The 11,882-nt window shown below is 35.4% G+C and overlaps 2 protein-coding genes across 2 annotated transcripts; both read right to left on the bottom strand.

Annotated features, from left to right (window-relative positions):
- Positions 1–33: 33 nt before the first annotated feature.
- On the bottom strand, positions 34–4,015 carry LOC111792360 (cysteine synthase-like). The gene is made up of 11 exons (XM_023673766.2): positions 3,938–4,015; positions 3,630–3,701; positions 3,437–3,546; positions 2,604–2,661; positions 2,233–2,496; positions 1,879–2,016; positions 1,752–1,803; positions 821–900; positions 520–579; positions 352–432; positions 34–264 (listed from the first exon to the last, which is right to left on the bottom strand). Exons 2-11 carry the CDS (start codon positions 3,666–3,668, stop codon positions 175–177), a joined length of 972 nt encoding a protein of 323 aa, XP_023529534.1. The 5' UTR covers positions 3,669–3,701; positions 3,938–4,015; the 3' UTR covers positions 34–174.
- A 3,042-nt stretch (positions 4,016–7,057) lies between these two features.
- Positions 7,058–11,130, bottom strand: LOC111794041 (cysteine synthase). Its single transcript, XM_023676152.2, has 11 exons — positions 10,923–11,130; positions 10,545–10,604; positions 10,332–10,441; positions 10,117–10,174; positions 9,189–9,452; positions 8,977–9,114; positions 8,744–8,795; positions 8,449–8,528; positions 7,601–7,660; positions 7,437–7,517; positions 7,058–7,342 (listed from the first exon to the last, which is right to left on the bottom strand). The coding sequence occupies exons 2-11, from the start codon at positions 10,581–10,583 to the stop codon at positions 7,253–7,255; spliced, it is 972 nt and encodes a 323-aa protein (XP_023531920.1). The 5' UTR covers positions 10,584–10,604; positions 10,923–11,130; the 3' UTR covers positions 7,058–7,252.
- Positions 11,131–11,882: the final 752 nt, after the last annotated feature.

Here is an 11,882-nt window from a genome sequence, read left to right as displayed (position 1 = left end):
ATTTCATCCATAATATTAGTAATCAAGTAGGAATCGTGTTAAGGGTCTTGCTTCATTTTATTTCAAACCAAACCAAGTTTTGTATAATTATTCAAACCATGAGTTTTGATCAACGAAAGTTGATTCAAACCGTCCATCCAAACCCAACATTTGATTACATAAAACAACGTCAACTCATGCATACGACATGTTTTCCGCTTGGCGCCTAACGGAATCAAAAAGCATCGTCGAGAGATATCGCTCGCCCAAGCTCGGGAAGATGACCTAAAATGGATCACGGAGTAAAAAAGATGTAAATTTGTTGCAAACATTTGATGTTTGATTTGGAAATGAAAGTAAAATATGGCTTACAACAATGAGTTTTCCTTTATTTTCTGGTCTCTTCGCAACCTTTATTGCAGCAGCAGCTATTGCACCTGATGAAATCCCCACCTACGTACAACACTAATCATAAAACAAACCTCTATTTTTTCACTCAAATACGTCAAAATTGTTGTTCTCATAGGTATAGTAACATACTAGGAGGCCTTCTTTTAGTGTAACAAGCTTTGCAGTTTCAATGGCTTCCTCACTTTTTACCTGAATACACCCAAATTTGCATTTAGGACGTTTTAGAGGTCGGAACTCACCTATCTACTTACAAGCGTACGTGTATAATAGGGAAGACGGGGAGCGTGTTGGTTTATTCTACATTGAACGTATTAGGTTTTCGATATTGATCTATAAGTTCGAGAGAAAGTCTCGTCAATTGCCAATTTAAGCATAACTCAACTTATTAAGACACTATACTGTAATGTTGACCAAATGAATATTGATGCACCTGAATGACTTCATCAACGAGTTTGAGATCAAGAACGGCCGGGATGAAGCCAGCCCCCATTCCTTGAATTAAATGCTTGCCTGTATTCATCGTGGGGGAATTTAGAATCAACCATTAACTTTAAGAAACAATGGGTCTAACTTGAAAGTATTGTAAGAGCTGAAGTCCAACGCTAATAGATATTGTGTCCGTTTTAATCCGTTATGTATTGTCGCCACTTTCACGGTTTTAAAATGGGTCTATTGAGGAGAGGTTTTCACAATCTTATAAAGAATGCTTCATTCCCATCTCCAACCCGATTTTACAATCCACTCCCTTAGAGCCCTAACTTCCTCGCTGGTACATTGCTTGGTGCTGGGCTCTTATAACATTTGTAATAGCCCAAGCCCACCGTTAATAGATAATTATCCGTTTTAGCCAACTACGTATTGTCGTCAGGTTTATAGTTTTAAAACGTGTCTACTTTGGAGAGGTTTCCACATCTTTATAAAAAAAGATGCTTTATTCCCCTCTCTCCAACCAATATGGAACCTTACAGTGCACTCCCTTGGGGGCTAGCGTCCTTGCTGGCACACGACTTGGTGCTTGCCTCTTATTTATACCATTTGTAACAATCTTAAAGCCTACCACTAGTAAATATTATCCACTTTAGTAGGTTACATATCACCGTTAATTTCACGATTTTTAAAACGCGTCTACTAGAAAAAAGTTTCTACACCTTTATAAATAATGTTCGTTCCCCTCTCCAACCAAGGAGAGATCACACATTTATGAACAAAAAATAGCGTTTTTTTTTATAAATATTTGTAAGTGTTCGAGCCAGCTTGGATGCAACTCAACTAATCAAATAAGATAATCATTTTTAAGACGAGCAATAACAAAACAAAAAAAATGCTCAAATGAGAAGGTATCCCAAACAGTGGGAACTCACCTGGTTGTCCTCCACTTAGCACAGCACTCTCAGCTGGTTCCACTCCATAAATCTACATCATATGAAAAGCAAGAAATAAGAAACGAAAACGACGTCGGGTTTTAAAGCACCGAACAACGAAACCAACCTTAATGTCCGGATTCTGTTCCTTAAGAAACTTCCCGGCACCAGTTATGGTTCCCCCAGTTCCAATCCCCATGACTATGGCATCCACTTTTCCTCCGGAATCTTTCCATATCTCGGGCCCAGTGGTTTCATAATGAATCTAAATACCATAAACGGATTCAGCTCATTCAGAATATTTGCTAAAACCACGGCATGTAAAAGTTCTCTATTTATAATCAAATAAATTACAATAATATGAAAATAGCAATAAATAGAAAGATACTTATGTAAGTGGTGTGGAAAGACAAATATCTAAATATTTGCCTATAATAAAAAATAAAATATGATATATGTCTCAAACCAAAATAAAGCATACCTTTGGATTGGCTAGATTCTCAAATTGCCTCATAAAATAGCTATTGGGAGTGACTTTCATTATCTCCTCAACCTTTTTTAGAGCGCCTTCGACTCCAACTGCGGGGTCGGTGATATGCAGCTCAACTCCGAAGGCTAGAAGTAGAATTCTTCTTTCGAGACTATATGAAGCTGGCATGACTATAATAAGTCTATAGCCTTTTACAGCTGCGATGCTCGCTAACGCAATGCCGAGGTTGCCGCTTGTCACCTCGACGAGGACGGTCTTTTGCACGAAAAAGAATATACGGATTAGGTAGCGGATTAATTGGTTTACACAAAGATTTTTGCTTATTCAAATGATTGAGAAAGAAATGAAGCGTTTCATAGTACCTTCCCTGGTGTAATCAGGCCTTTGTCTTCTGCGTCTTGAATCATACTGTGTGCGATCCTGTATCGAAAATATGTATGAGATAATAAGCTTGAGTTAACAAAAGAAGTTATTGAGATAATAAGCTTGAGTTAACAAAAGAAGTTATTAACTGTGAGATCTCACGTTGGTTGGAGAGGAGAACGAAACATTCTTGATAAGGGTGTGGAAATCTTTCACTATCAAACACGTTTAAAAAATTTGAGGGAAAGCTCAAAGAGGACAATATCTCCTAGCAGGCTTAGGCTATTACAAATGGTATCAGAGTCAGACACGGGACAGTTTGTCAACGAGGACGTTGAGCCCCAAAGAAGGGTGGACACTGGGCTGTGTGCCAGCGAAGACGTTGGGCCTCAAAGTGCGGTGGATTGTAAGATCTCACATCGGTTGGAGAGGGGAACGAAGCTAGTGAGGATGCTAAACCCGAAGGGTGATGGACACTAGGCGGTGTGTTAGCGAGGATGCTGGGTCCCGAAAGAAAGGAGGTGGATTGTGAGATCTCATATCGGTATATTTCAATTCGGTCTTTATATCTGAACAATCCATTGCTTCAAAATCACATTCCATTTGATAACGCTTTTGTTTCTAGTTTTTCAAAACTAAAATTTTGTTTTTTTTTTTGCCCTTAATTCTTAATTAATTAATAAACGTGCCCTTCGTAACTAAAAAATCCTAGTATTTTAAAGTATATAACGATACGAACAACTTTAACATTGGAATTTAATCATCATAAAATGGAAAAAAAAAAAAAACGTTATCATACGAGTGATCGACTTTATTAAAAAGGAGTCTAAACCTGTCTTTAATGCTAGCACAAGGCTCCATCGTCTCCAACTTAGCAGCGATACGAGCAAAACAACCATCAACCACTTTATTTAGATATACCATTGGAGTATTACCAATTAACTGCAAACGACAAAAGAAGGCAATCAAAGTGAGCATAACTCAACAACATATTCATCGTCAAACTGATCGTAAGAGAGAATTACTTGAGTGATATCTTTCTTGATTCCACCCTTCTCTTCCATGCTTAAGTTTGTTCTTCAAATCCTTCACAACAACTACAAACCAAGAATTAAAAAGTGTAAGAAGAAGAAAGAAGAAAGACATGCATGGGCCATTAATATGACAATATCGTAAGCAATTGATACTCATGATGTCAAGAGCTTGCTAAGATGGCTATCACATTGTCAACTTCTTGATATTAAACCAAACCCCCCCATGCAGTGATTGACAAACACACAGAAAAGGGGAAGAAAACACATTCAAATTACAACTAATAAAAGAACTCCCAAACCTCTAATTCAGAGAAAGCAACAAAACCCGACAAGACATGAGCTCTTCAAAACCTCAAAAATGCTAATTTATAGAGGTTTATTGATTCCAAATTTATATTTTTTTTATGTATTTTTACCGGCACATCAGGTTCTCGTTCGAAAATTTTCTCATTTTTAATATATATTTTTTAAAATAATTCAAACCGATAGTTTCATTAACCTAAAAAATTCATTGAACCATTTAGTTAATGGCAATAAATCCCCGTCTTTATCGATTTTTAGTTAATAAAGAGATCTTTTTCTACTCCCTCTTTCATTTCTGGTTTAAACAAATCGAGATTTCTCAATTCGTTTAGGACCCGTCGCCATGAGTTAAATAGATATCTCTATTTCTTCCGTAAAATTCTTTACTGAAGAATCTATTAGATATTTTTTTAAAATTAAATCGTATTCTAAAATATATTTTGCATATGATGTATAAAACATATGTTCAACCACCATTATTTTATGCTTTCAAATTACTTTTTAGGGTATTTTATAATCATTTTTATGTATCTAAAAACCCACAAAAATTTAGGAAAATGTTTTTCATTGGATAAGAATATTTATTTTTTGGTATACCAACTTGAAGAGAATATATATATATATATATATATATATATGAAAAATAGAGAAAATGAATAATGAATTAAAAAGGGAATTTTATAATCACTTTGGGAATGCTTATCCACTTTGAGCCAATTTATTCTTTTAAGACTTATTTGGTAAGGAATAAGAATTTTATTTTATGCTTTTTTGACTTATTTGGCAATATTTTATGTTTAATGGATTTATGCGTTTCAACGTGAAACTAAATTTAATATATTATATTAAAACACTAAATTTATAATTTAATATTTTAATTTTAAAATAAAATCGCTACCGTCATACATGTCATGATTAAAATAAAATCGCTACCATCAAATCTACCGTTTAAATGTGGAAAAACTAAATATCGAGTATGGAATTTATGACCTCCTCAACTGACGTCGTCATCTGTACATCCTTACTTTTACCTAAAAAAAATGTTGAAAGTAGGTTGAATTTATAAAAATAATCAGTAAGTGATCTCACTGTTGAAGGCGAAAAATGTAATTAGGTACGGTGAAATATTGGAAAAAAAATTAATACGTGAAACGACCCAAATCCACCGCTAGCAGATATTGTCCTCTTTGGGCTTTCCCTTTCGGGATTCCCCTCAAGGCTTTAAAACACGTTTGCTAGGGTTTGGAAGCCTATTTATAAGGGTGTGGAAACATTCTCCTATTGATTGGGGCAGAGAACAAATCACTATTTATAAGGGTGTGGAAACATTCTCGTAGCAGACGAGTTTTAAAGCCTTGAGGGGAAGCCTCTATTTGGAAGTTTAATTTAAAAAAAAAAAAAAATTGAGTATTTAACGACTGTTCTCATTCTTTACTTATTTACTCCATTTATTAAATAATATTTATTTTTAAATTAGATTCTAATGATGGAATCATGTTTTTTTTATACTATTAATCCCAAAATTAATTATTTAGAACTTCTAAAAGTTAAGACATACAAAAGTCTTTATCAAAAATTAAAAAAAAAAAAAAATTATTAAAAAAAAGAAAAGAGAAAAATACTTTGCTTGTAAAATTGGTATTGACTATGGTCGATGACGAAGAGGTGATAATATAAAAAATGTATTTGTTAAAGTTTAGTAGATAAAAAATGAGAGAACATCATACCACTTTATATAGATAAATGTTAGAAATAAGATATGATAAAAACTTTTATTGTAGATCGAAAAGGGGAATGTGTCACACTGCCGCAACTAAAATAAGATCTCATGTTGAGTTAAAACCAAAACGATGATCGAGAGAGATATGAGTCAATGAAGTTTCTTAGCTCAACAATGTGACTTATTTCATGTAGTTTGAGCCATTGTGAGTAGAGAGGTTCAAGTGGTGAGGCAGAGTAGGAATTAGAAATCTTTTTTTCCATTCGTCCTCATCAATGGTTTCGATTTATATCATTGCTAAAATTCTTATTTATTTTTGCAGAAATCAAAGTAGAGATTTTCCATATGAAATTTGCAGGAATCGGATTCTCGAGAGAAATTTTTAATAGTTTATTATCTTTTGAAAAAAAGAAAAAAAATTCATTTGAATATTACAATATTATTTTAAGAACCAAGTTTCTAATAATTCAAATTTTAATATCACAATATAGTCTTCATTTCAATTTAAATTAAAAATTTCCAGAGGTTAAATGAACATCTCTATTTGTGAGTGAGTAGTAACTATTCCACTTATCATTCTTTGCCTCATAAATTTTTGGGACGAATACTTTTAACATTGAAGAGACTTCCACTCATTATTTCAAATGCAAAGGGAGGATCAATTTGTCCATCAAAGCTTCTAAATTCAGCCATTAAATGGAGGGCTTTTATTTTGACTCTGTCCTCAACCTATCGATTTTGCTTGATCTCGATCAGACTTTGTGGGTATAAACCTATCATATCGTCTTTTTGAAGCTTCATTACCAAACTGTGTCATAGGATTAGCATCGACTTGGACTTATCGGTATTGTTTGCACCACGTACTTGACCTTGAATATTCTTTTGGTTGTGCTTTGGTCTTTTTGGTTTTTTTAGTATGAGTTTTTGCTTCTTTCATATCCTCCACCATTGTTACTCTTCCTTTCGCGTCTCGATGAAGTTACTCTTCTTGAGTCTTCATATGAAGGGCTAATTGTTATATAGAATTTAAGTTAATGTGCCAATATATTCTTCTCATTCTTTTCTCGAGCTCTATAAGGTATGACTTCATCTGAATCGTCTCCATTTTGACGATACTAGCTAAAATCTAGACCGGATAATATATTTGAACTTCACATAGAAGTTGCACAATAGTGTGGTGCTTTTTGCATTGGTATGCATTGGTTTTAATGTTTAAGTTGACACAAAGGAATGAGATATAACAAAGGATCATGATGATCCTGTCTAGATTAACATTAGTTAAAAAATCCTCATGAAAGATGATCATGATGCTTTTTAGGCACCTTCACTCTTGTAACATGCCCTTCTGAGACAGGAGTATACAATGACAACTTTAATAAGGATTTGTTACGCACAATACACCGACGACTTCAAATTCTTTATTAGTTGCAGGCAACAATCATTCAGGGAAAGCTTGTGTTTTAACTAGTTATAATGGACACAAACGAAAGCTTGAGGAAATACAATGGTAAGGATCATTGAACTTACTGCAACCAATGTTGGTAGTATTTGATTACATAAAAGTACGTGAGAAAATTCCAAACCGTTCAATTCATAGATAAGTCATGTTTTCCGCTTGATGCCTGATGGAATCAAAAAGCGTCGTCGAGAGATATCGCTCACCGAAGCTCGGGAAGATGACCTACAAATGGATCACAGAATAAAAGATGTAAATTTTGTTGCAAAGATTTGATGTTTGATGTTTGATTTGGAAATGAAAGTAAAATATGGCTTACAACAATGAGTTTTCCTTCATTTTCTGGTCTCTTTGCAACCTTTATTGCAGCAGCTGCTGCTGCACCTGATGAAATCCCCACCTACAACAGAAAAGAGAAAAGAAATATCTATATTTTCACAAAAATACATCAAAATTGTTGTTCTCATAGATAAAGTAACATACTAGGAGGCCTTCTTTTACTGCAAGAAGCCTTGCAGTTTCAATGGCTTCCTCACTTGTCACCTGAACACACCCAAATTTGCATTACTACCTCAAAAAATAAGGACATTCCTGCCAACTTGTAAATAAGGACAAAGCCATTTAGGGCATTTGAGAGGTCGGAACTCATCTACATGACTAATTGCAAGCATAAATGTATAATGGGGAAGACGAGAAGAGTGTTGGTTTATTCTACATTGAAGGTGTAACAACCCAAGCCTACCGTTAACAGATATTGTCTTCTTTGGGCTTTCCCTTTCAGGCTTCCCCTCAAGGTTTTTAAAACGCGTCTATTAGGAAGATGTTTCGACACCCTTATAAGTAATACTTCATTTCCCTCTCCAACCGATGTGGGATCTCACAATCCACCACCTTTGGGACCCAGCATCCTCACTGGTACATCGCTTTTCAGGGCTTAGTGTCCTCACTTGCACACCTCCCAATGTCTGGCTCAAAAGGTATAAGGACTTCATTGTTTATTTAAAAATTAATGGGAAAGTTTCAATCACTTAGCTCAACTAGTTAAGGCATTGTTGGTAAAAGGTTCGAATTTTCACCCCATATTGTTGAACTCAAAAAGGGGCAAAGGCCTTGTCTCTTATCTCTTAAGCTAACTTTTGAGTCATATTGTACATAGAAACGTTGCAAGAAATCTTAAAAGGGGCAAAGACCTCGTCTCTTAAGCTAACTTTTGAGTCATATTGTATGCTAACATGATCATATAATTTTTGTTTAGATCATATCCAAAACAATATTGCAAAACAGAGAACCGATCAAAAGAATTTCTTTGGACAAATAAGTTCAAGGTGCACCTTAAAGACTTCATCAAAGACTTTGAGATCAAGAACAGCTGGGATGAAGCCAGCCCCAATGCCTTGAATTAGATGCTTGCCTGTAATCACCATGAGAAAATGTTAGCATACAAACTTTGGCTAAAAATCATTTAATCATCATGAGAAAGTGTTTTCGTCTGATCTTTAGGCGCTACTTGATTTAAATGGTATATCTTTTTAAGCTGCTCGATTTCCATACGAGCGCTGTGATATTTATGTTCAATTTTGTAAATCATTCCAAAATAATAAAATTTGCTTCAGAATGGGAGCTCACCAGGTTGTTCTCCACTTAGCACTGCACTCTCTGCTGGTTCCACTGCATAAACCTACATCGTACATAAAGGTTGATCAATCTCCCGAATAATAACAGCCCGTTTGGTCGTTTGGTGACGTTCTTATTTCTTATTTTATGCTTAGTTTTTACTAAGAAGCAAGAAATAAGAAACGAAAACGCTACCAAACAACTCGACAGTATTGGGTTTTAGAGCAGCAAACTAAGAAACGAACCTTAATGTCTGGATTCTGTTCCTTAAGAAAATTCCCTGTGCCAGTTATCGTTCCCCCGGTTCCAATCCCCACGACCAACACATCAACTTTTCCTCCTGAATCTTTCCATATCTCTGGCCCAGTGGTTTCATAATGAATCTAAATAACAGAAATGGATGCAAATTGACTCAGTTATATATCTTTTTGAGATCACAAATCAAAACAAATCATACCTTTGGGTTTGCTGGATTATCAAATTGCTTCAGAAAACAGCTGTTGGGAGTGGCTTCCATTATCTCCCCAACCTTCTTTAGAAGGCCTTCAAGCCCCAGTGCAGGGTCTGTGATGTGCAACTCAGCTCCAAAAGCTAGAAGCAGAATTCGTCTTTCAAGACTATACGACGCTGGCATAACTATAATAAGCCTATAGCCCTTCACAGCTGCGATGCTTGCCAATGCAATGCCTGTGTTACCGCTCGTTATCTCGACGAGGACAGTCTTTTTTCCACCGAAAAGTATAGATAAGACAGATTAGGTAACTAATCAAATGCATGACTTTAAGTTTAGCAATTGTTTTACAAGGCATTATAATCACCGAGCACAAACAATGTAACTGCTCAAGCCCACCGCTAGTAGATATTGTCTACTTTGGTCCGTTACATATCGCTGTCAGCTTCACGGTCTTAAAAAGCGTCTATTATGGAGAGGGTCTAGCCCTACTCTGACTAGTGCCTCGCACTGTTCGATGACTGGGTCTGATACTATTTGTAATAGCCCAAGCCTACCACTAGCCGATATTGTCCACTTTGACCCGTTACGTATCGTCGTCAAACTCACGGTTTTGGGCTTGGGCTATTACAAATGGTGAGGCTGATGGCGATACATAACGGGCCAAAGCAGACAATATCTGCTAGTGTTACAAATGATATTAGAGCCAGACATCGAGCAGTGTGTCATCAAGGACGTTGGGCCTACAACGAGAGTGGATTGTGAGATCCCACATCGGTTGGAGAGAGGGGAATGAAACATTCTTTATAAAGGTATGGAAAGCTCTCCCTAGTAGACGTGTTTTAAAACCTTGAGTTTAACCGTGATACGTAACGATACAAAGTGGTGGCCTAAATTTTAATGGTACAGAAAGAAATGAAGCATTTTATAGTACCTTCCCTGGTGTAATCAGGCCTTTATCCTCAGCATCTTGAATCATACTATGCGCAATCCTACATGGAAACACTTGTACATTTAAACATTGCAAAAATCCCTCATTACAAACATCGGGAAATTACATTAGTACTAGGTCCTAGAAATGTTAGAACACGGCTCCACAAACGTTATCATACAGGCCATCGACTTATACAACAAAGAATGATTCTCAACCTGTCTTTAACGCTAGAACACGGCTCCATCGTCTCTAACTTAGCAGCAATACGAGCAAAACAACCATCAGCCATTTTATTTAGATATACCATTGGAGTATTACCAATTAACTGCAAATGAAAGAATGCTATCAAAGTGAGCAAAGTTCAAGAACATCAAGAACATGCAAACAAGTTAAAAAATATTCAAAGATTCATAGTAAGAGAGAATTACTTCAGTGATATCTTTCTTGATTCCACTCTTCTCTTCCATGCTTTAGTTTGTGCTTCAAATCTTTCACAACAATTACAAACGAAGAATTAAAAAGTGTAGACAGGGCAGAAACCATGGCTATTTACTTTTAGATAAAACCCTAAAGATTTAAGGAACAAATTCATGATCGGATCAAGAAAACATTGCAAATTAGTAATACAACAAAATAATCACTAGAATTAGAGAGTGAACAAAATTATTCAATGGTACAGTACTGGAAAGCAAAAGGAAACAGCTCAGTACCGAAAATTGGCTGATTCAACAAAAAGAAAAGCGAATCTGAGGCAGATAAATAAAAGCGGAAGAAAAGTGTTTCAAGAACAGCTAAAAGAAACAAACCTCTGATTCAGAAATGGCTTCAAGAGTATCGGAAAAAACAACAAAAGGCCACAAGAACTCAGCTCTCGAAACCTTCAAAAAGCTTATTAATGGAGGCTCATGATTCCAAATTCCTGGGCTCCATGGAGAAGGAGCGGACACAGTCGAAAGGGCAACGATAGAATCCTTTGCTACTGATTCTCTATCTTATAAAGTCTCCATAAATCCAGCGGCTGGCTGTTCTATCCTTCTTTTTATCTCTAAATTAATAAAAATACTACTAAATTTATTATTAAATAGGTTGGATGGAAGGGTTAGTTGATTCAAGATCATGAGTTCATAATCAAAGAATACACTCTCCATTGGTATTAGGCCTTCACCCAAAGCCAACTTATACTCAAAGAGAACAATATCATACCATCGTAGAGATTTGTGTTCGTCTAATAAAATATACATTTGAAGTTTCAGATTTTTATTAATATTCTCCCATTTTTAAATTAAAAGAAAATGATAAAAAAAACGTTTATAATATTTCAAACATAGATTTGGTAAGAGATTCATAAATATGTCTCTATAGATTCTTCCTTTGTGTGAAAATGAAAGGATTTTGATAAGCCTGTCAAAGCCAGTCATCCTCATTACTAGGAATAGTTTATTTCATAGTAGCTTTTGTAGAGTAGAATTAGCTATTTATAGGATTTATTTTTCTTTAAATAGAAGCCTTCGCTGAGTTAAACACAAGGCACAGTAAACTGTTTATTATATTTCAGTTGTTCATGTATCACCCTCTTTGAGTAATAATAATTTCATATTTACTCACACCTTTGAGCGTGAGATATGGTGACAGTTGGTATCAGAGCCAAGTTGATACGGTTGAAATTATTACTCAACGAGATAAATGGTGGAAGTGCTTCTATGGGTATAGCTCTGGAAAAGCTGGTTGGCAATAACTATAGTTATTGGAAGTGATGCATGGAATCT

This window comes from Cucurbita pepo, chromosome 4 (assembly GCF_057944985.1).
Source record: "Cucurbita pepo subsp. pepo isolate OVF chromosome 4, ASM5794498v1, whole genome shotgun sequence".
NCBI classification, from domain to species: domain Eukaryota; kingdom Viridiplantae; phylum Streptophyta; class Magnoliopsida; order Cucurbitales; family Cucurbitaceae; genus Cucurbita; species Cucurbita pepo.
This window is presented reverse-complemented; position numbering and strand designations above follow the sequence as displayed.